Here is a 22,694-nt window from a genome sequence, read left to right as displayed (position 1 = left end):
ACAAGGAGAGGCCCTGTGGGTTTACTATAAACCACGAACAATACGGGCGCTGTTCGGTGACATTCTTAATTCCTTCTCTTTTCTCTTTCCCTAACCGTTGCTCGGATATCACATGTTGTGAACAAATCGCTACATTATTTGCCTCAGCAGTCACGACCACAAACATACAATTGCAAAATCGTTCAGTGCAGTTTTAAGTTCATGTGTAGCGTCATGCCCCAGTTTCCTGAATACAAATTCGTGACAGCAGTGTGAGATGTACGTCCCATGTCCAACGGTTGACATTACTTCGATATTGCTTCACAACAGTAGAATATATCCCCGTTAGTGTGAATTCATAATCACGAATGAAACAGGAGAGTATAAGAGAGTCGATCTGTTTCCCGTATTGGTTTCGAAGTGAATGAACCTCTTCATTTCTATCCTACACTGGTTCACCCATGCTTGGCTAAAACTGAAGCAAAGATGTTCCGAGAGAGAAGAAGTCGGCCGAAGGCATCTAAAATCTTACGTTTTATGAGTATTTATGCCACATTTAAATGCAAAAAAAAAAAATGGTTCCTCGAAATCCTGAGGGAAGCATCTCAGCATTTCAGACCACTAGCTATTCAAAATGTGTGATGCAGAAGCTATATGACTCCACATCCCTCAGTCAACTAGAGTCTGCAGTAGAGTAATGATTTCCAGTTTGCTAGATTGATTGATTAACTGAATTGAATTGAATTAATTTCCACTTTTTGTTCCCCAAAGGAAAGAAACAAATATTACTGAGTTACAATAACATTTTGTCAGAATTTATGTTTCTTTTGTTTAAGTGTTATTTTGTTTTGTTTGTTTGTTCTTTGTTTGTATGTTGCTTTCTATAGGAATCCGCTTTTGAACATTGTATGAGAAAGTAAGGACTTTGTATTTACAGGTGTCAAATCTATGATGGATGCCACTATATGTTGACAGGTGAAACTCACCCCCGCTGGAGCAGAAAATGAGATGTTCAGATGCCTCGTCTCGTGGGAGAGCTGGAGTTTGGACCGCGTCGAAAGGTGTCGAGTCTGGCCGCTGCTGAGGAGCGAGGAGGGACTGTCGTTCTGAATGAAGTAGTACGGACCGCTCACACCTTTATTTCATGCAAAACGAGAAAATTCATCTTAATCTTTATTTCATGAGGAACGAGAAAATTAATCTTAAAACAATACAGGAAGGGGGTAATGTTTTCTACACCGCTGCTTAATTTCGTCGTATTGACTGATGAAAACGAGAAAAGCTTAAAATTTGTGATCTGATTAATATTGATTGTACAAGCAGTATTGATACTGTCTTGTCTATCGAGTCCCGCGTATATCATCAAGTGTCTCCTCAACAGTATTCCATGGCATTCCAAGCCCACTTCAAACCCTAATATCACCTCATATACGTCCGACATGCCTCTGACAATAAGTTTATTTTTAGTTAGCATCACAAGCACATGACGAAAAATAAATTGGCTGTTTGTTGAATGCATTTTACTGATTTCTTTTATGGAGTACTGAGTGGACAGAACTCAGAATTGATAAATATCTGCATTCTCATCTCGTTTTCCACCTTTCGGCGTGGCAACCAAACCTGCATATACTGTGTCACAAGTTTTAAATCGTGTCGCCTCCGTATTTATTTGGTTAGCTAGGGAATATGCATACTCTGTCAAGCGAAGTAGGAAGATGGATTGAGTAAGTGTGGGAGGGGGCGAGACACTAGACATCAATCACTGTGAGAGAAGGAATTCGGCTACAAAGTGTAGACACTATACATTCTTGGCTGGTCGACTAGCAGCAGCTTTTGTTGAAACAGGGTTGAACTTGAGAAAATCAAGTTTCGTGTCAATTCAAAATATATGCCAATGAAGCACTATAATGATAGTACGACATGTGCAACTGCAAGGATAAAGATTTCTGAAAATCTTAGACCAATAGTATGCAGCCACTGAATCATTTTGTGTAAATCATGTGTTTCTTTGTTTATCTATTTTTTTTTTTTGGGGGGGAGGGGTCACCCTTTACCCTTGACGCCCCAATCGGCCCTCAGCACCCCCCCCCCCCTTCAAAAACATTCCGCTACCCTGTGATCATGGTGTTGCATATACTCCTTACCAACTTTTGCCGTCTTATTTGCACAGGGAGTCAACAGAAATTCTGGCAGGAATTATACCTAAAAGCTGTCTAGCTTGGTCGTGGTCGAGCCAGACGTCGAGCCCTTTGAACGACCTCGTCTCGTGTGATCGAAGGGTCAACCAGAGCAGGAAGACAACGCTGACGAACCCGACGCGGTAGCACCGAGACCAGCTCCGACACTGTAGAAATGACGACATGAATGAAACACGTTAGCGTCATTATAGGTGCCTTTACTCTCCAGACTGCTTGTTGTGATTACAGATATTTACGTATGATATGAAGAAATAAACAACAAAAGAAAGACAAGATAAGAAATTTAAAGAGCAGCTCGTGCGTGATATCGTCCTTTGTTGAAGATCTCCTCGTCAAATTACTTACCTTTTAACTGTCATCACGACTATTCACATGAATATTGTAATGCATAACTGCTCTGATATGGTTGAAAAGCTTTTTTACGGACTTTGACGTATTAGACCGTCATGCTCTGATTCCATAGATTTTAAAGATAGTAGTTTATGCAGACATCTTTTGAAAGCCTCCCTAAACTCCATTCATTTTCTTTTAATTATAAATCTAGGCAAACGCAAAGAAGCATCAAGTTAAGGTCGAACTGTAGGAATAAGTTAATACAATTGTAATTCAGGTAGTAGAATGGGCGGAGTTCTGCGGCGCGTAATGTTGGCCACAGCTAGTGTAAAGGGAGAGAATTTCAACGCTGGAATAGAACGACAAAACCTAACCTGCTCTGAAGGTCTTAACTGTTTGGGGAGAGGGTTAAATATTTTATTTACTGGCGTGAAATGGATTCATAGTTTTAAGTATAATGTTGGGGGTAAAGGAGGGTCTCGAGCTTTGATGCTAAAGGGTCTTAGACATGATGTACACCAAAACTGATGTGTACGGCTTCGGTTGAGTCGCCTGTCATCAGTTCGTCGTGAAAGAGTAGTATAATGAGTTTGAAGGGAATTTGTCTTTTGCGGAGAGATAGTATAGTGCATTGTATCAGAGGCTGTCTGCTTTGATGTTATTCTCCGTGAATAGTGCTGGATCCGTATGATCCAGCATGAAGCAGAAGTGAGGTATTGGGTATTTGTTTAAAACATCGTCGTGCCATGAACCGGCTTCAATTCAGAGGTATAGTGCCCGGTAAGCAGTGGGTGACGCGGGTTCAAACCCCAAGCTAATCCCTTCTTTTTCACTTGATGTTCACTATAAGATCAAACATAGGATCTTTGATATTCATGGATAGCATCGGCAAAAGAAAAACCAAACAAACATACACACAAACAAAAAAATTACAAAGCAAAACAAAACAAAACATAAATCTCTGTAATATGATGAGATATCACATCTACCAAACCCAAAGTTGCAGGAGTCCTTATATCTGCTCGATAAACTTTGCCATGAGGGTACATCCAAGGGCTTGCCATGAATTTTAAGAATTTATTTGCAATGTCATAATGACGTATAATGTCTTTGTACTGATTTGTTCTTCGTCACAGAGAGTCCAATTATCCGAGTGTTAAGATTATACTAGCTCAAATGATGTCCCACATGTCACAATAATATGTAGCACTGGGGTGTTATAAACAGCGTTGAAGGTACCGTTGGAAATATTGTGCAAGGGACAACACGAGCGTAAAGCAGAAAATGGCTTTTAAAGTGTGTGTTGACTGGATTGAGCTGCAACCAAAATTAATATCTCTTGAAGATGCAGCAGAGGAAATATAGTGACATGTGGGAGGGCTTTGTGCCTTCACGATCTGCAGTTACAGTGGCAGAGCTGGGATGTAGTCTGCAAAATAATCTGAAAGATTGTGACATCTCTGACGGGAACTGTTAGGGCAAAGGGATTGGTTCAGTCATGATATCCAAGTACATTGTTGCTACTGTGCGAATTCCTTTGAGGGATGAAAAATGGAGGCTTTCCGGTATGACCTTCTTCTTCTGGTTGTAGGCCTACCCTTTGACTTTGAGCAAAGCAATAAAGGAAAATGAAATTCCCGACGAGAATGGCTAGATGCAAAACACTGGCAAGCTGTAGGATCTTCAAATGGCTGTAAAATTGTGAGGAAATCTCGCCTTTCCTTGGTCAAAGACCGCCACCATCCAACCACTTCGAAATTTCACCGCTCTTTGGTCGATCTGTCAGCCTATTAATTTTCGGAACCACCCCTTCGTGACCTTATCGGGTCAAGCAGCGAAGAAGCGGTATTGACCTTCCTCTACTAGTCTCGCATTCAGACACCGGCTCATGCTTGCTTAACTAGCTTCGATGTCATTCCGAGTTACATATAGCCACTAATTTTCCCCAGTTTGGCCATCCCATATACAAGGAGTTAAAACTGACCATCATTCAGAAATATAAAGGAATACATAATGCGATCAACGGCTCTCCCTTTTCTCCTCATTTTAAAAGTCAATTATAGTTTGCTTGAGTGTTCGCTGGTTGCCTTCCAACAATATCTGCTTGATATAGGCTCCTCATACTACTCAGACGGATAGGAAGATTTATTGGATATTACTGTCATTGTAAATGACATTTGCTCGGATGTTTTCTTGTACAAAACAACAACAACAACAACAACAAATTACCATCTGAAAAAGACCAACAAAAAGAATAGATAAGCAAACTAATGTTTGGAAGAGGTCGCGTCTTAAAAGAAGCCCGTACAAACTCTCAATTTTGAAGGTCAGGAGTCGAAAGCTACCGAACTGTTTTGGGAGGTGGAAATGGGATTAATCGTGGCTCTTTCTGCCAGTGAAGAATCTGCCATGAAACGATTTCACCCTTGCATTATCGCCTAACGAAAATGGTGGAAAAATTGACGGTAACTGACGGACAACAAGCAACACATGGGGATCAGCGATAAGAGAAAGAAAGGGGGCAGGAAAACAATGGATTAGTCTGCTTCCCGCGCTGCTTATGATGTCCGTCGCCCAAACGACAATCCTTCGCACATTAATATTGGCGCGAAAGGGCGGGGAGAAGATTCTGTCACAACAGTTAACCCAATATACAAGATGATCGCAAAAGTACGTCACTGAGATAGCTGTTTCGTATTGGAGTTTGACAGTGTCCGCGAAATGACTGTCTCCCAAGCTCATACGATTTTCTTCTTTTTCTTAAATCTGGAACTAGGCCTATTTCTTTCACGTGAAGATTTGTCGTAAAGTCTGACATAATCCGGTGCATTAAAGGTCAATGTGAATCTCTGCAATAGATGTTTCAACACAGCAACGATCAAACCAATTTGATGTTTTTAATAGCGTCATTCAATGTCATAGGTCCTACAGTACAGTCTGTCACATTAAGATCATCAACGAAGGTGTCAGGGGATAAGACTAACACTTGCAAGGAACACAATCAATCTTTTGTTCTAAATTTTGCCCGGGAATACCAGGTCTTTTACCTCAATTCATCGCGAGTTCATAATCACGCTCTTGATTTGGCTAAAAACAAGAGTCCTGGAAATGACGGTATTCCAGTGGAATTCTACCAGACCTTTTGGAATGATTTAGAAGATATTTTTATGGACTCGGTATTAGATAGTTTTGATAAAGGAGAAATGTCTACCTCACAAAGGCAAGCAATTCTCATTCTGATTAAAAAAGAAGGGAAAGATGAAAGGGAGTTGAAGAATTGGAGACCGATATCTCTGTTGAATGTGGATGTGAAAATTGTAACTAAAGTTTTTGCTAAACGAATGTGTAAGTTTATAGATAAATTGATTAGTGTTTGTCAGACCGGTTTTGTCAAGGGAAGATATATAGGTGAATCCATTAGAGTTATTATAGACATTATGTTTTATACTAAAATGCATAATATACCAGGATTATTATTTTTTCTAGATTATGAAAAAGCCTTTGATTCTTTAGAGTGGGATTTTATGATGAAAGTATTAGGCAAATTTGGGTTTGGACCCAAGTTCCAGAGTTATATTCAGACATTCTACAAGAATATAAGCAGTTGCGTTTGCAGTAATGGTCATACTTCTGGTTATTTTGGTCTGAGTCGAGGAGTAAGACAGGGAGACCCTATATCTCCATACTTGTTTATACTTTGTGTAGAAATACTTTCAAGTGCTATACGTCAAAATAAACAAATTAGAGGTATAGAAATTGATGGGCATGCAGTAAACATAGTACAATATGCAGATGATACCACTTTGGTTTTGGCTGATTTAGAATCCGCAAAGGAAGCGTTTGGTATAATTGAAGATTTTGCTTTTTTTTTCAGGTCTTAGAATTAATAAAAGCAAAACGAATGCTATGTGGTTGGGATCAAAAAGAAATTGTAAACTTAAACCTCGTGATATTAATTTGTCATCTGAACCATTTCGGGTATTGGGCATATTATTGTCTTCCGATATGGAACAGATGATATCATTAAATTTTGAGAAATGTTTAGTAGATGTGAAAGTTATACTTAATGTTTGGAGAAAAAGGAATTTGAGTTTGATAGGGAAAATACAAATAGTAAAAACATTTGCTATATCAAAATTTGTTTATTGTGGGTCCGTTTTGCCAATACCAGGTCATATACTGAAACAATTAGAGAGTGTTATTAAAGATTTTGTATGGAATGGGAAAAATAGATATGTTAAAAAATTAACCCTAATTGGTTCGTATGAACAAGGTGGTTTAAATATGATACATATCCCTTCCTTTTTCAATGCATTGAAGGTAAAATGGATTTCAAGGTTTTTGAATGAAAGTAGCTCTCTGTGGTCAGTTATCTTTAGATATTTCATGAAGAAATTTGGAGGTCATTTTATTTTATTTTGCAACATGTCCAAAAAGAGTTGTAAAACAATGGGCCAGTGCCCAAGTTTTTACAGGGATATACTGAGTGCCTATTTTGATTTTCGACTTTTAGATTTAAAACATACAGAAAAAAGTGAGATTATTGTATGGAATAATGAATATGTTAGAGTAAATGGTAGAACGGTGTTTTTTGCAGAATTTTTTAGGGCTGGTTTATGGTATATTTCAGATCTGTTTGATGGAGAAGGCAGATTGATAGATTTCAACACATGGGTGAGGAGGGGAGTTGAAAAGCAAATGTATTTGAAATGGTGCTCGATTGTTTCTGCTATTCCAAAAGAATTGAAGTTGAGATGCCTTTCCAATCGGGAAACAATACCAGCCTTAAAACTCAGTTGTGTTTTTAAGGGCAATGAAGTAGACTTTGAGAAGCTAACAACGCAGATTATTAATTGTATTTTGAAAGGCAAACATTTTGAGACTCCAACATCGGAAATCTACTGGAGTAATAAATATGCGATAGATGATATTACATGGAAGCTTATATACAAAATGCCTTTTGTGTGTTTAGTTGATACTAAGAGCAGAACATTTCAGTATAAAATTAATACAAGAACACTTCTTTTGAACAAAAGATTACACAAAATGAAAATTGTTGACTCTGAATTGTGTACCTTTTGTAAGCAAGTGGAGGAAACGCCAGAACATATATTCGCTGAATGTCAACATGCATGTGATTTTTGGGAAGAGTTTTTGAAATGGTGGCATACAAAGTTTGACATAAATCTACAATTGAAGGAAGAAGAGATCTTGTTCGGTGTATTTGGTGGAAGCCAGCATAGGCCCCTTTTGAATCACTGTATAGTTATAGCCAAACAGATGATATATGTATGTAGACATTTGGGTATTTTGCCAACATTTAAACTGTTCTGGTCAAAGTTAAAAATTATATATATGACTGAGAGGCAAATTGGTTTTCAAAATAGACAACTAAGTAAATTTGAAAGGAAGTGGATAAATCTGCATGCCTCCTTGATATGACATTCTGGCCGTTACTTTACTTTTCTGTGGTACATGTATGAGATATTGATAGCATAATTCAATATGTTATCTATGCGAAATTTAAATAAGTGCAAGCTTGTGTGCACCTGCTAATTTTTCCTCTTTTTTGTTTGTTTTTGGTTTTTGGTATGTATAATTATGTACGATGATTATTATTGTTTTTGTGAAAGGATGGAAATAAAAAAAAATGAAAGATAAAAAAAAAAATAATCACGCTCTTGACGATGTCAAAAAACTCTCTACGATCTGTTGCCCCTGACAACAAGCCTTGGGCAGGTCGTTTACACCACACATTTATGTCGAAATACTTTTCAGAAACGTAAGACCACAAACTTGACCCACGTTTTTATCCGGGGGTAATTGGAGCGACATGCCGAACAAGATGGCGTGAGGCTCTGAGTGCCGAGCCTCAAGCTGTCATAAACCCCTTTCTCCTATTCTCTCTTCCCCTCCCTCCCCCTCTTCTTTTTTCCTCCCTCTCTCTCTCTCACACACACACTCTTTCTCTCTCTCTCTCTCTCTCTCTATAATATATATATATATATATATATATATATATATATATATATATATATATATATATATAATGTATACAGCTGTATATAATCTTCCATAGACTTCATAGAATGATGCATACACACAAATGCATGAAATTATACACAGAGAGCGAGAGAGAGACAGATCGACAGATAAAGGGAGGAAGACAGTAGGTTTTACCTGCATGTGATTACAATCCTCGTCAAATGAAGTTTCATTGCTGACAGGAAAGTAAACATGTTTTGAAGCACTGGGATTTGTAGGTTCAAATGTTGTCACGGCGTGCTAACAGACTTGCAAACTATCATGGTAATGATAGCTTCCCAGCAACACCTAATAAAGCTCTTGAAAAGACGCAAAACGTCTATTTCTAAGAAAGCTAACAATCTGTGTATCCTACAAAAGCACATGCAACCCCAAACTCGTTTGTTTCCATCAAAACAAGACAACGATCCAAGAAGCCATTTACTTTCGTACAACAAGTTGGCCTTTAACGAGCGATTGGGAATGACACTCACTTTGATGGCGAGGAAGAAAGTAAGGAAGGCCAAGGCGGAACATGCGGCACTGATTCTTGATGGGGTACGTACTGTCACATTATCATGACCTCATTGATACTGTTCCAGTTACGCCAGTTCTTGGCACAAAACCCTGTCGACATGATTTGCCGCCGACAATTCCACATCTCTTATACCCGCCTCCTTCTTGATCCGGCAGGGGGTTTAAAACATGAACCCAATTTCTACATTCCCTATAGAGAAAATCAATTTTGACAAGCAAAAGTCTTCTGCCAACAGTGGCCAAAGGCACTATAAGAGAACGTGATTGCCGCGGAGTACTTGGATCTTGAAAAGTTAAGAACGCAATTTGAAATGAAGTCATCGACTCATACCTTCCAAAAGGCTCTCCTTCAGCGTACTTTTGTGAAGATAACATTGGCAAGTGCTGAACTCTCCTGTTGCAAATTTCTCGTAGATCTTCTTGTCGGTTTGTGAACAACGATATTCGAAGAAAACGATCGTGAATTCATAATAGACAAGACAAAATAGACAGTAAACATAATGGACAAATAGATAAAATTGAATTGAATAAAAAACGAATACTTGTGTAGGCTTTAACTTTTTAGTTATCAATAATTTAAAGTATTGCGTCTGTTCTGGGACATCGTCCTGATTCGATTAGAATAAAGGGTATTATGAGAGCTTACGTTGAAACGTGTGTAAATGGGTACTAACAGGCCTACATCAGTGAATACATCAACGAGAAACAGTCATATTGCAGAGTAACTGTCGAGACCCTTCTAATTTGGCTGCATGCCTATTGCCTTGGAGACACCTGTGCATCTACTTCAGCTGTTTCTATGCCGAAGGAAAAGAATGAGTCATGCAACGATTTAGAATCTCATCGCTCTGGAGAATGCTCGGACAACATCCGAGAAGATTCTGTTGAAGGAGAAATCCTAAACGGCACGACAGTCTTATCAAACAGATACCAAGAGCTACCTGTACCTTGCAAGGGTAAATGAACTGAAGGCTACCTGAAGGGTGATACATTATTCTTGTTTCAACCCGGTCGGAATCGAAACACAAGATAGATAATAAATCCATCGGATTTACCTACTCCAAACCCGTCAGTCAAATTTGTTAAACATGAAGCCAAGTAGCCTTATGAGAGGATAGACAGTAGGCATCTCTTGGAGTTACTATAGTAATATTATTCGGAAGAGCCCCTAGGGAAGTTTTTTTTTTCTTTAATGTTCGCATTAGGTTGTCTCTCAAATCGGCTATTTTTAGTACGCAATTAACTGTTCTAAATCAATCGTTGTATTTACACTGTCCCATAATCCGTTGCTTACACAAGAAATTGGTTATCGTGATGATGATTATGATGTGAACAAAACTGTGAGTGAGAATCGCAGTGCTCAGCTGAAATTCAGTGGGAATAGCTGGCTCTCTCACACTAAGAGGATACCCCTTTAAAGGAAACCAAAACCCAAATTGCCGAAGAGAAATGTGGATTGAGTGAAAGCAGCACTATTAGCAGAACTCATCAGTGAAAGTTTGAGGAAAATTGGACAATCGATGCAAAAGTTATGAATTTTTAAAGTTTTGGTGTTGGAACCGCTGGATGAGAAGAGTACTTGAGGTTATGATGTCAAGTGTGGACAACAATATAAAGAAAATATAAAGGGAATTTTACGAAAATTCACTTTTCTAGCATAATGCAAGAGCACTTGACTTACCGCGCTTTCAGAAAGCAGGGGGAATAATATCGCTACCCTTAACATACATTTATGTCAGTATCAAGTTGATGGAATGTGTAATTTTCATAAAAATGAATCTTTGAGGAATTCCTTTATATTTTCTTTATTAAGCTTGTCCACACATGACGCCATAACCTCTAGTTGTCTCCTCATCCAGCGATTCAAACACCAAAACTTTAAAAATTCATAACTTTTTCATCAATTTTGTCCGATTTTCCTCAAACTTTCACTGATGTGTTCTACTAATAATGCTGCTTTCACTCACTCAATATTGCTCTTTGGGGTTTTGGTTTCCTTTAACAACATAATTGAACGCCAACATCTCTCACCTTGGATACTTAGTACTTCCTTCCACTTATGGAAGCTTCCTCATTTTACCTCACTGCAAACAGGAAGGTGCAGCTTACAGCTAGCCGCCCGTCAAGGCAGCTCATTCAACGAATTACAAGTGGATCAGTACAACGCAAGCATCCATAGGTCTTCATGGGATTTAAAGTCTCACCTACACCTGTGTATACACAGCAATTCTCTTTTGAAGGCACATGTTTAAAGAGAAATTATAGAGAATTTCTTCAGTTCAGTTCAGTTCAGTTCAGTTTTTATTTCTGCATTTCAAAATCAATACAAATCAACAAATCAACAAAATACTTACATAGTCATTTACACAGCTAATATTCGTAACGTTTGGATCTTACATACATTTTCTTTTTTTCAAGAACGTTTCTATTAATGAAACCTGAATATTTCCACGTCTTTCAAAGCGATTTGTTTCACCCCAGCCCTAATAATCTGCAAGGGAAGAGGTTACTCAAATTGTAATTCACTGGTCCTTCAGTGTTACCATTCGGAAATTAATAGTGTTTTGTGAATCTGATACACCAAACGGTAATATAACACACATAATAAGTAAACGAACACTGTCACTATAAGGTTGAAGGAAGACGTGTGGAGTCCAAAACGGATGTGCTTTAAAGGAAAAATCCTGTCCAAATATAAGTTAGTCTGATGGAAAAGAATATAATCTTACAAGTTCAACGGCAAAAATTTGACTGAAATCGGATGAAAAATAAGGAATTTATGACATTTTGAAGTTTTGCTAATTTCTGCAAAACAGTTCTTGTACAGGGGATATAAATATGCAAATGAGTGAGCTAACCATGTCATAACCTCACAATTTTCCATTGATCGTGTACAAAAGAAAAATGACGAAAATTCAATGTTTCTGTCATTAAAATCTGAAACATGATGTTATTCCTGCTTGGATAACTTCAGAATAGTGATCAGTTAGATATACCAGGATTTAAGCCTTGGGCATAAGTGTGTTTGAATGAAAAACTGGAAATTTCCTAATTTTATGTACAAACAATATGTAGCAAGTGGTGAAAGATTTATATGCTCACTTTGCCATTTGCATATTCATATTGCCCGTTCAAGAACTGTTTGATTTCCTGAAAAATAAGCGAAACTTCAAACTGTCAAAACTTCCTTATTTTTCACCCGATTTTGATCAAAATTTTACTGTTGAACTCGTAATATTTTACACTTTCTTATCAGACTAATGTTTGGACTGGATTTCCTCTTTAAAAGATGAATTTATTCTTATTGATAATCCTATCAATCTGACATTTATATATCTTTGCAGATTTATTTGAGTATAATTTGGAACGATAAAGTAATGGGACACGGGATGGTCCAATCCACCATGTATTTACGGAAGGTGGCTTTTAGAAAGAGACCTAAAACCAAAACTAGCCTGCGATCAAGAGAGCTTGTTCAGTCGACTACATACTATTGAATACGCTGATTTGAGCTACTCATAAGTGAAGTGGTATTGAAAATGATATCCGTGAGAAATATTTTCTGTTTACTTGTGCAAAGAATTACGAGCATCAGGCCATCGCACTGAAATATTCGTAAATCACCCGGTGACATTTTGTTCATCGTCTCGTAATTTAACTATTTCCTTGATCATGTAACTAGATCACTTCATTTTATTCTGTCTCCCATGCAAAGATAGGTTCAAACTAAAAGATATATATTCTTATGAATCTACTCTTCAGCTATCGACTCATCATCGTCACCATCATCACCATTATCATCATCACCATTATCATAATCACCATCATCGTCATCATATGCATCATTTCTTGCAAGTTGTTCAAATGAATTTATTCATTAGTTTCTAATCCTAAACCTGACAGATCATTATTTTGTGGTTATTCAGCTACGAATAACAGGATATTTTTCACTTTAATAGAAGATTTTTTGCGTCATCTTTTTTTCCACAAGATCACAGAAAAACTGTGAGGTGACGGCATCAACATCCGGAGCTCATCCATTTGTACATTCATATTAACTGTTTGAGAACTGTTTCGAAAGCATTAGCGAATCTGTCAAGTTTTATTTATAACTTCTTTATCTTTAATCCGATTGTGAGTACAATATCATCGATGTGGTTGTAGTTATGTCTTTGTTTTTCATATCATGTTATTTGTGATCCGGAATACCAACACGCTATACGCACATAATACTATAAAATGCAAATATAATTATACGTATGATGTATAAATTAAAAAAAAAAAGGAGAAAGGGTGATTTTTCACGTCATCTACAGTATATGGACATGAGCAACGTTAATAGGGGGAAAGCAGAGAGCAAAGAAGTTCTACAAGTAAAAAGACATGGACGTAACAAAAACGACAAACTCTGTAATCTGGTATGAATTAACCCCATCAACAAAAGTTATTGTTGGTTGTTGAGTAGGTAACAGACGGTATTTGAGCGGGGCCATTCTTATCCCAATGGGAGTTGCTCGAGTCGAAACGGGATCCCGATTTTGATCTCACTCGTCGACTATTTTCCCTTTTAATAATCACAGCTCCAATCCTGTCCCGAGGCGATGCTTCTTTTTGCGCAACAAAAGTGTCGCCTGGATTCGTGATTAAGCTGTCCGATTGCGTAAACTTGTACGCATGTTTTGCTGAGGAAATTTTTCATTTATACGAAACCTGGCTCGATTATCGAGATAAGCGACGTATTGCTGAGCTTTTATTTACTCCGCCCCCCCCCCCCCCTATATTCAGGGTGCTTTGTGCCTTTAGGCTCCTCTCTTGTGATAACCTTGCTTTGTGCTTGTAGCGACTTTTATTGGTTTTCCGGTGAGAATTGCAGCTTGTCATAACGGCTTCAGTTTCTGCAAAGCTGGCACAGGTTAGAGTCTATACAAAGAGCTGTGTTGTAACATGAATGTACGTGTAGTTTGAACGAGTAACAGATGACTCCATTTGCTACCTTATGGCTAACATGATGATGTGGTAGGCCTGGCTGTATCTATACCTCTGGGAAAGACACAGATTCTGTTTAAACAGTAGATCCACTTTTCCGCATTCAGACTCAGAAAGTCATAACCTAGACAACAGTAATTGTAAATGAAGCCTTTTGACACATCGTATGAGGCGTGCGCCTCATAACACAATTTGTCTCCACGCATGACACTTATTATATTTACCGGCTCATCTAAATCGCATGATTACAGTGTATGTTGCAAATGTTACTGTTTAATGGACAGTCAACTATCTTGACTTCTTTTTATATTCGTCAGAAATTGATAAAACTTTCGCTGCTCTCTTTGATCGAGAGTTTATTGTTTATCAAATTGAACTTGAACATGACAAGAGTTTTCTCTCTATAGGGTAGTAGCTCACTGTATGTCACATGATTGTAATCAACGTAACACACACCTTAGGAACTTGACTGCTTTTGAACCCGTGTCCAGATATAGTCAATCATATATATTGATACCTTACTTCTTCTATATTATGTTACTTCCCCCCCCCCCCCCCCCCCCGGCCTTTGATCGTTTTATCGCGATCGTGCTTTGAATCCTTATCGGTGCTTCAGTAGTAACAAAAGTCGGACTGTATCGAAAGTTTGCATGACAGTGGAAATCAAATTCCCCCTTGGAGAATACAACGATCCATGTATACTGAAATTTTGCATATTAAGGAATTAAGATAAGAAATCAACGACAATAACACAAGAAATGGACTACATCGCGGGACTAGGTTATCTCGATCAGACATGAATTATCCAAAGCTCATTCACCACAGGTTTCCATTTCGATGGGTCTTTTCATGTCTCCACAGATTTGGATGGTCTCCATACAGAATTGCTGCAAGCGCCTTTTTTTTAAAAAATCAAAATAAGTAATAGCAGTTCTCAGTAGGAGATATAATCCACTGAACCTTCAAGATGGCCATGTCGATCAGTTTCTCGCCTGACATTAAACAGCGGGAAACTTTCAGATCCATATCTCTGACCACTATTCCCTTGCAAAGTCATCGTCCATGGGAAAAAAAAAAAGAGAGAGAGAGAGAGAAGAAATTCTAAAGTAACTGAAGGAAAAACTTTCATCCTCCGTGACATTTCGCGTGCGATATTTTGGCGCCACTGCTGGGGCTGATTTAATCAATTTCCGATCATTTGGCAGATCTCGGTGGGTGTGTGTGTGTTTGGGGCTCTCTCCAGAAAGTCCCCAAACACTTTACGACTTTCATCAACAAAACGATTGCCAAAAAAAAAAAGGAGGAAAAAAAAAAAAAAAAAAACTTCTTTAAGTCCTCAGGGTCTGGCTTGGCACCTCCACCTGTCATGTGAACTCACATGCTCATCTGCTCTTAGCAACCTGTTCCCCCGCCTCCCGATTTATACCTGGGAGGAAGGAATTCTGGTGAGGGAGCCAGGGAGGTCCATGGAAGTGAATGGAGAAAGGTGTCGTAAGAAGGAGAGGAGACTTGCCGTGAAAAAGTCACTGCGACGTCGAAAAGACCAGGGAGAATTTCCACCTCCTTGCATAAGACTATCACTCACGGGTATAGTGCGTTTTAAAGGGGGAAGTCCTTTTCCATGTTCAGTTTGACTCAACTAAATATACATAGAGTGAAAATAAACACACAGATATGCAGAAGTTTTATTTAAAGAAAAATATTACCGAATTGGATTCATGAATTTGTACGAAAAAAAAAAAGACGCTCTCGCGAACCATTGGCATCAGTCACAATCACATTTTCAAATTTAGCAAGTATTGGTCTATATTTGGAAATGATGTAGGATTCATTCAAATCCGTCATCAACAGAGACATTCAAAAAATGACTGAAGACTTACTTGTTTAATGATTTTGTATGAACTTTTCCTGTTTCTTCATTTTATCTGTATCTTTTCATCTTTGAGAGCGCCTTTAGCACTTTCTTTAATGGATTTGGAGCGATAAAGATTGCAACTATTAGCAATTTTTATATTACATATTTAGAATACCTACTTATAGGCCTAAAAACTAAATGTGTAAGAATACTTTGTAAATATTTTTCTTTTTTTAGGAGTCCGTTAACCGGTACTCCCTTTACATATCATACAAAATTATCATTACTGATTCACTGAACATTTTGATTCACGGATATGTAAGAGAGCGTTGTATTTTTTTTTTCATTTCATGTCTCAAATAGGATATTTTGTGATTAAGTCTTGCGTAAAAATGAGGCAATCATATTATCACTTCATGCACCTGAGTCGAATAATGTGTCCGTTGTGACCAGTATGACTATTTTGTAAAAGTATACTTTGTGCAAGTTTGAGCATTCATCACTCCTCATCTTTATTTCGAGTTTGATGTCCTTATCAGACGGTTCAGAGTTCAGAGTTCAAAGTTCAAAGTTCAAATTCATTTTCATTTCCATCAAATAAACAGAGAAAATTATATACAATGTATGAGCAGAACACACATGGTGAAGCAGTCCGTGTCCCCCATTTCATGATTATACGCCTACATAAATATTGTCCAAAATTATTTCACTTCGATGAATGTGATGGGGAAATAATTCATTGCATTAGTTATTACGTATACAAATTTTTGTGTTTTCCTGCTTCATTTGCTGTTCCTATGTAGCATGTCTACACAGTAATTAATTGTATAAAGAGCCTATGTTTCCTTTCCTCAAAAAGAAGAACACGCAGATTGTTCGATCTTTTTACCTTTATAGTCGTCTCTTACAGAGGAAATCCACTCCACAAATGAATAAACTCTAAAAGAAAGAGAAATAGATCCCTGTAGAACGTTCTAAAATGCCAAAAATCGGTTAAGAAATAAGGAAGATTTTAGGTTTTTTTTTTCGGAAAACATTCCTTGACCAGTCATTGTGAATATTCAAATGAGCGAGTTCATGATTAATGTCGCTTTGTTTTAAATGAAATTTGGAAAAATATTATTTTGAGCTAATACAGGTAATTTCATATCCCCATACCAAACTATATCAGAGTTAATATTTGTTCCTTTTTATTTTGGGTGGTTTAAAGGCAATTTTATATCTATACAGATGTCACTTATCATTTTGTCATTTCTGTATATGAAATAAATAAGAAATCATGAGAGTATGTCATTATCAACTTGTTGGTTTGAATATTCATAATGACTGGTCAAGAAGTGTTTCCGAAAAAAAAAATGAAATTTCAAAATGTCATAAATTTCTTATTTCTCATCTAATTTTGATCATTTTTGCTCACTTCTGCACGGAATTGTTTTCTCTTTCTTATGAAATTGATAAACCTCTGAAGTGGATTTCTTCTGTATGTGTTTGATGCAAGACATAGCACTGCGATGCCCTATCTTAACTTCTCTTTTCTTTTTGTGTTCATCACTCAACCAGCTTCACAGTATGACAACAAACTTTGACGCCTCCCATCCATTCTCTTCAATCAAGCGCGGAGGATGGAACCCATTTGGACTCGGATGCGTCTCCAAGGAACGCGTCCCCGCCTAGCAACGCCGGGCGACACGGGAGAAGCACAGAGTAAACAAACGTGACGGATAATGGCATTGGGCCCCAAGCTCCGGCCCGTCTTCAATTTCCCCTCTCCTTGAAGACGTCACGTGGTTAATTTCCTGTCCGATTCCTCCTTGTGCTGGCTCACAGGGGCGAACTTTTCTACAGACGTACGCCTACTTTCTTGTGATAACAACGAAGTAGGTCATCCGACACAAAATGCTGTGGTTTTTCTTTTTTTCTATATGAAATATCTTCGATTTATTAAAAAAAAAAATCATAAAATAAGTTTTGATTGGTCATTGGTATCATAGACCTACATATAAATGATGCATTTTCACAAATAAAACGTGGATTATTACGCCGATTTTTTCCCGAAAGACAATGAGAGTGGTATTAACATAATATTAGGTACAACCTGTATAGTTACTAGGCGAGTTCCCTTATACAGTATGTCCCCCCCCCCCCCCCCCAAAAAAAAAAAAAAAAAAATATATATATACATATACAACGGTACCCTCCGCAACGATAACTTTAAAAATAGTGAATCAATCAAAACACAATTTTAGGGGTAAGCAACTGTAACTCATTGCCCACACCTTACTGAAAACCCCATTCAAATTTGCTTCAGTGGTCAAAGAGAATGAGGATTTTTGTAGAGCATGTCAGGAATCCCTTCCCTCCAAGTTCTGTCTATTGCGTTGATACACATGCAGTTCCAAGAGCATCCAAGTGCTAAACTTGGAAGAATCAGACTCATGACATGCTTTACAACAATTCACATTTCTCTGTGACCGCTTAACCAAATTGAATGGGGTTTTCTGCAAAATAGAGCTAACATGTTATGTTTGAAGACCCTGAAGTAGTATTTAGATGGTTTAATCATATTGGGTGTTATCAATGCAAAAATTCGATTGTAATTTTTTTTTTTTGGACATACTGTATATTAGCTGTGATTGTGACATGCGATTGCGACTTCAGTTGTCATATTCTCGGGCCACAATAATGGTGGACGAAAGAGGAAAATATGCTTCGCAAGGTCGCTAACGGCACATTAAAAGAAGATCTGGAACGTGTTGAAAACAAAGAGTTATACATGTGCGTGTGTCCTCGAAGAGCAGTATATTTTGGTATAATAATGTGCAGTGGCATATACTAATACCATGGAGCTAAAGTAGCTCCATGCTAATACCTTGTACATAATGCAGATGACATACACACATACATACATACAGTATATACATACATACACACACACACACACACACACACATACACACACACACACACACACAGATAAACTTGGTGAGATATAACCATAGAGCTTGAAGAGAAGAGCTCCATGGTGTAAGAGAGGAAGGCATGAAAAGAGAACTTGTCATTGTCAAATGTCACAGCATGAGGCGAGTCAAGTCAAGCATTGTCTATTATCCCATATCACAGAACGCACGTCATTCACGGCTCGACTTTTTGTGACAGGTTTGATTTACGAACGCAGTGATTGCAGCAGTTGACAAGCAGACAAACATTTGTATTTCCCAGCCAGCTTGTTCTCCCTCTTTTCCTCCCTACCCCCCCCCCCCCCCCCCCCTCGCTCTCTCCCTTCATGCATTTCTGTCAAGTCTCTCTCTGAATATGTTTTATCACATCACAACTGTGCGTGGTACCGTTTGGGAACCTTGGGGCCATTTTAGAACGTTACATAACCATTCTTACGTCTGCTCTGAACTCAAAGGTATAGGTATAGAGTTGGCACATGACATCCGAATTGTGCATGCTTAAACGCTACACGCAGTAAGATTGGGAGAGTGCAGGACATTATGGGACTTCACCAAAAAAAAACACCACACATTTGTAATATTCTTCTTGACTTTTTATGAGGTTTTTTTTCTGATGTTTTTGAACACTTTGGATCGTTAACTTCTTGACAACGGCCTGGGCCACCCGGCCACGGCTAATGTCAAGCCCTGTCTTTATTAATCATGTTAATTAGTGACATATTTGATTTTCAAGTATCTCCAATCATTTCTCTGTTTTTTAATGACTCTCGGGATGCCTGTGTATTAGATGGTTTCATAATATCTTGTGACCATTATTAAAAATTACAAATATTTTATGTTTTTAATATTGCATTGGTTTGTTTCTGGTTTGGGGTCTCGTTTTTATTTTCATTTTTAAAGATGTTTATTGTTTTGATAGGGATTCAAGCAATGTTCTCATTTACGTAATCGAATTCAGCATTTTTGGTAAGGGGTCGCATTTAATTCGCTGTAATGATTTTAAAGGGTGTGTGCAGTTCTGGTTGAGGTGAGGATATATCTTTTAACGTTTTGCGAGATATTCAGAAACCACTCCATGAGATGTCAAAAAGCATGCAATTCTAAGGGGTATCAAAAGTTTATATGATGAAAATCGTTTTTGAAATGGCTGAGATATCCAAAAACAAGGTGAAACAAAGAGATCTTAATAAAAGGCGTGGCCTGTCGCCTTTTATTATTATCATTTTTCTTTTGGATATCTCAGCCATTTGGAAACCAATTTTCATCAAATAAACATTGAATCCTTCTTAAAATTACATGCTCTTTCATATTTCATATGAGGTTTCTCATTATCTCGCTTAGCAATGTTCAAAACATGAATCCCCACCTCAACCAGTACTGTGCAGTCCCTTTAACAAGATAATGTATAGTGAAATTTACAACAATGATGATGATTATCATCATAATTCTGAAAATTATGAAGGTTGTGTTAATAGTGATTTCATGATGATGGAAATCATTCTCTTGTTTCCGACGTAATGAAACGTCACGTGCAATGTAATGTTATGTGTTTTTTACAATTTTTTTTTTTTTTTTTGGGGGGGGGGGCATGTGGAATAAATGGATAAATTGAATTGAACTGAAATGAAATGAAATGAAACTCCGACAATTTTCAAGTGAAAATAAGACGAAATAGTATGCTTGGATTATCCTCAATGCCCAGACCATTCGCTCTCTGTCACTTACCAAACGTTTAATCTTGAACACCAGATGCATCATGGATTATTATTGACGTTCAGATATCAAAACTTCAGAGCACAGAAACTTGCACGTAGTTGTGTTAACACATCCTGCGTCCTCTCAGGCATCGGAATCCACACAGACCAAGAAGTTATCACAAGCTCATTTGCTCAAATGATCCTCCAGACGAGGTGAACCGAGACACGATTTACCGTTGAAAAAAAAATACCGTTTACTGCGTCCTTTGATAAGCAGTGGCAAGCGCGTACATTTCTATGTCGTCTGCTACATTCCGAGCAAGCATTCTTCAAATGCGTAGGTCCGCTGCTGGTTCTACTCGCACTGTTCTTGTCATCGATCTTTATCCTGGAAACATCGTCAGACAGCGTCTGCTAGACAGAGTCAGCAGCTAGGTTGAAAGTTTGTCCAGGCGAATGGTGTGGCAGAAGAGAATTATTCCAGACTGCGGTAGAACTCATGCAAATAGATATGAGGGTTTACCAGAGGAGGTCCTCCACTTTGCCCAACCAGTACATGGCACCTACTGTCGGGGCTCCCGTTTGTTGAGTGAATAGTCAGTCGGGCAGGGATCGGAACGTTGTGCCGAGTGCTGTGCAACCACTGAGAGCCCGAAACAGAATCGCTTTGCTGATGTGAGGGCGCACCAGGCCAGTGGGATCCTAAATCAATGATTCTGGCTTGTATTGGTGGTATGCAACTTTTGCTTTCCACCTCCCTGCTTGAACTGTTGATCCCAAGCATTCACAACATTCGTTCTCAGGTTGCTCGTGCATGTGTGCTGTGCCTTTTGAATCATTTCTTGAGGGCTAGATGTCACTGTCATTTCAGTCTCGAGAAAGCACGCCATCACGGGTAGCTGACAAGATTGCCTCTGACAGTCGAAATTATAAACGGCTGGCGCGGACCAGCAGTTGGCTCTTTCGAATCCAATAATCACTCAATTTAAAATACAAATCCAGTGATACCAAGCTCCCACATCGAGCGAGAATGGCTTCCCCTCCCCTCCTTCTCTCCCTTCCTGTCGCTTTCTCTCCCCTACCTGTATGCAAAATATGGTGATGTAGGTATATCTATCTAGGTGTCTGTGTGTGTGTGTCTGCGTGTCTGTCTATCTATCTGTCTATCTATCCATCTATCTTTTTATCTATTTATTTATCTATCTATCTATCTATCTATCTATCTATCTATCTATCTATCTATCGATCCATCTATCTTGAAGATTTATATTTCAATTTCTTCTATATATCTGTTCATATGTTTATCATCTCTATGAGAGAATCAGGTATAAGAGAATTAGGTATATAATTTATCTTGCTGTCTATTTTTCTAGCTAGCAAATGCAGTGAATACTCCATGGATGGTGACCACTGAAAACTGGAAAAACTGATCAAGATGGAACTAGACACGATGTATTCAACCCTCTTCGTTTCTAAACAAAGACAACGTCGAAATGTACCACTTCCATTGTCTGTTTATTGCCATTTTATTGACATAGTCCCCACTCAAAATGTTATTGACGAGTGGGTAAATTAGATTTTAGTTCGATTTGGGCTTGTACTTTCTTTTTTCCTCTAGTCCTCTTTCTCTCACTCTGTGCAGAATTCGGGTCATAGTTCCTAATGATGCGTGACGCTGCTGGAAGCTGAAAGAATAGGGATAAGAGAAGGGGAGAGGAGGAGGAGGAGAGAGAGGGAGGGGAAAGGAAAAGAGAGAGAAAGATAATAAGACAAACACAAAGGAAGAAAGAGACTGGTAAACACTGTGCATTCCCACGATATCCACGCACTGTGTGCTGTGCCGTTTTGCTCCGCTGAGCAATATAGTGGACACGAAAATTTATTATTTAAGTCTCACTTTAATACGTATACGTACGCTCTTCCACACTTAACATGGTCTATCAATGCAGGGAGGTGAGTCGAAAATACTTCCCTGATCAATGACATATCTGATAAGCAGAACATGCAGTAAGCTCCATCGCCTTCCCTCCCCTCCATCTCCTCCTCCTCCTCCTCCTCCTCCTCCTCCTCCTCCTCCTCCTCCTCCTCCTCCTTCCCCCCCTTCCTCCTCCTCAGCAGGGTGACCCAC

The 22,694-nt window shown here is 38.4% G+C and overlaps 1 protein-coding gene across 1 annotated transcript in view; it reads right to left on the bottom strand.

Moving 5' to 3' along the window:
• LOC139742383 (protein shifted-like) overlaps positions 1 to 21,134 on the bottom strand; it is a 37,893-nt gene extending 16,759 nt beyond the window's left edge. The window contains exons 1-3 of the mRNA XM_071652959.1: positions 20,595 to 21,134; positions 2,182 to 2,323; positions 966 to 1,114 (exon numbers count right to left, since the gene is read on the bottom strand). Of these exons, the coding sequence (XP_071509060.1) occupies positions 966 to 1,114; positions 2,182 to 2,323; positions 20,595 to 20,627 (324 nt within the window). The 5' untranslated portion in view covers positions 20,628 to 21,134. The remainder of the gene's footprint in view (positions 1 to 965; positions 1,115 to 2,181; positions 2,324 to 20,594) is intronic.
• Between the last annotated feature and the right edge of the window lie 1,560 nt (positions 21,135 to 22,694).

Source organism: Diadema antillarum, unplaced genomic scaffold, assembly GCF_040938485.1.
Source record: "Diadema antillarum isolate AM-2024a unplaced genomic scaffold, OU_Dant_1.0 seq00000998_RagTag, whole genome shotgun sequence".
NCBI classification, from domain to species: domain Eukaryota; kingdom Metazoa; phylum Echinodermata; class Echinoidea; order Diadematoida; family Diadematidae; genus Diadema; species Diadema antillarum.
The sequence above is the reverse complement of the archived record's forward strand: the minus strand, read 5'-3'. Positions and strand labels throughout refer to the sequence as shown.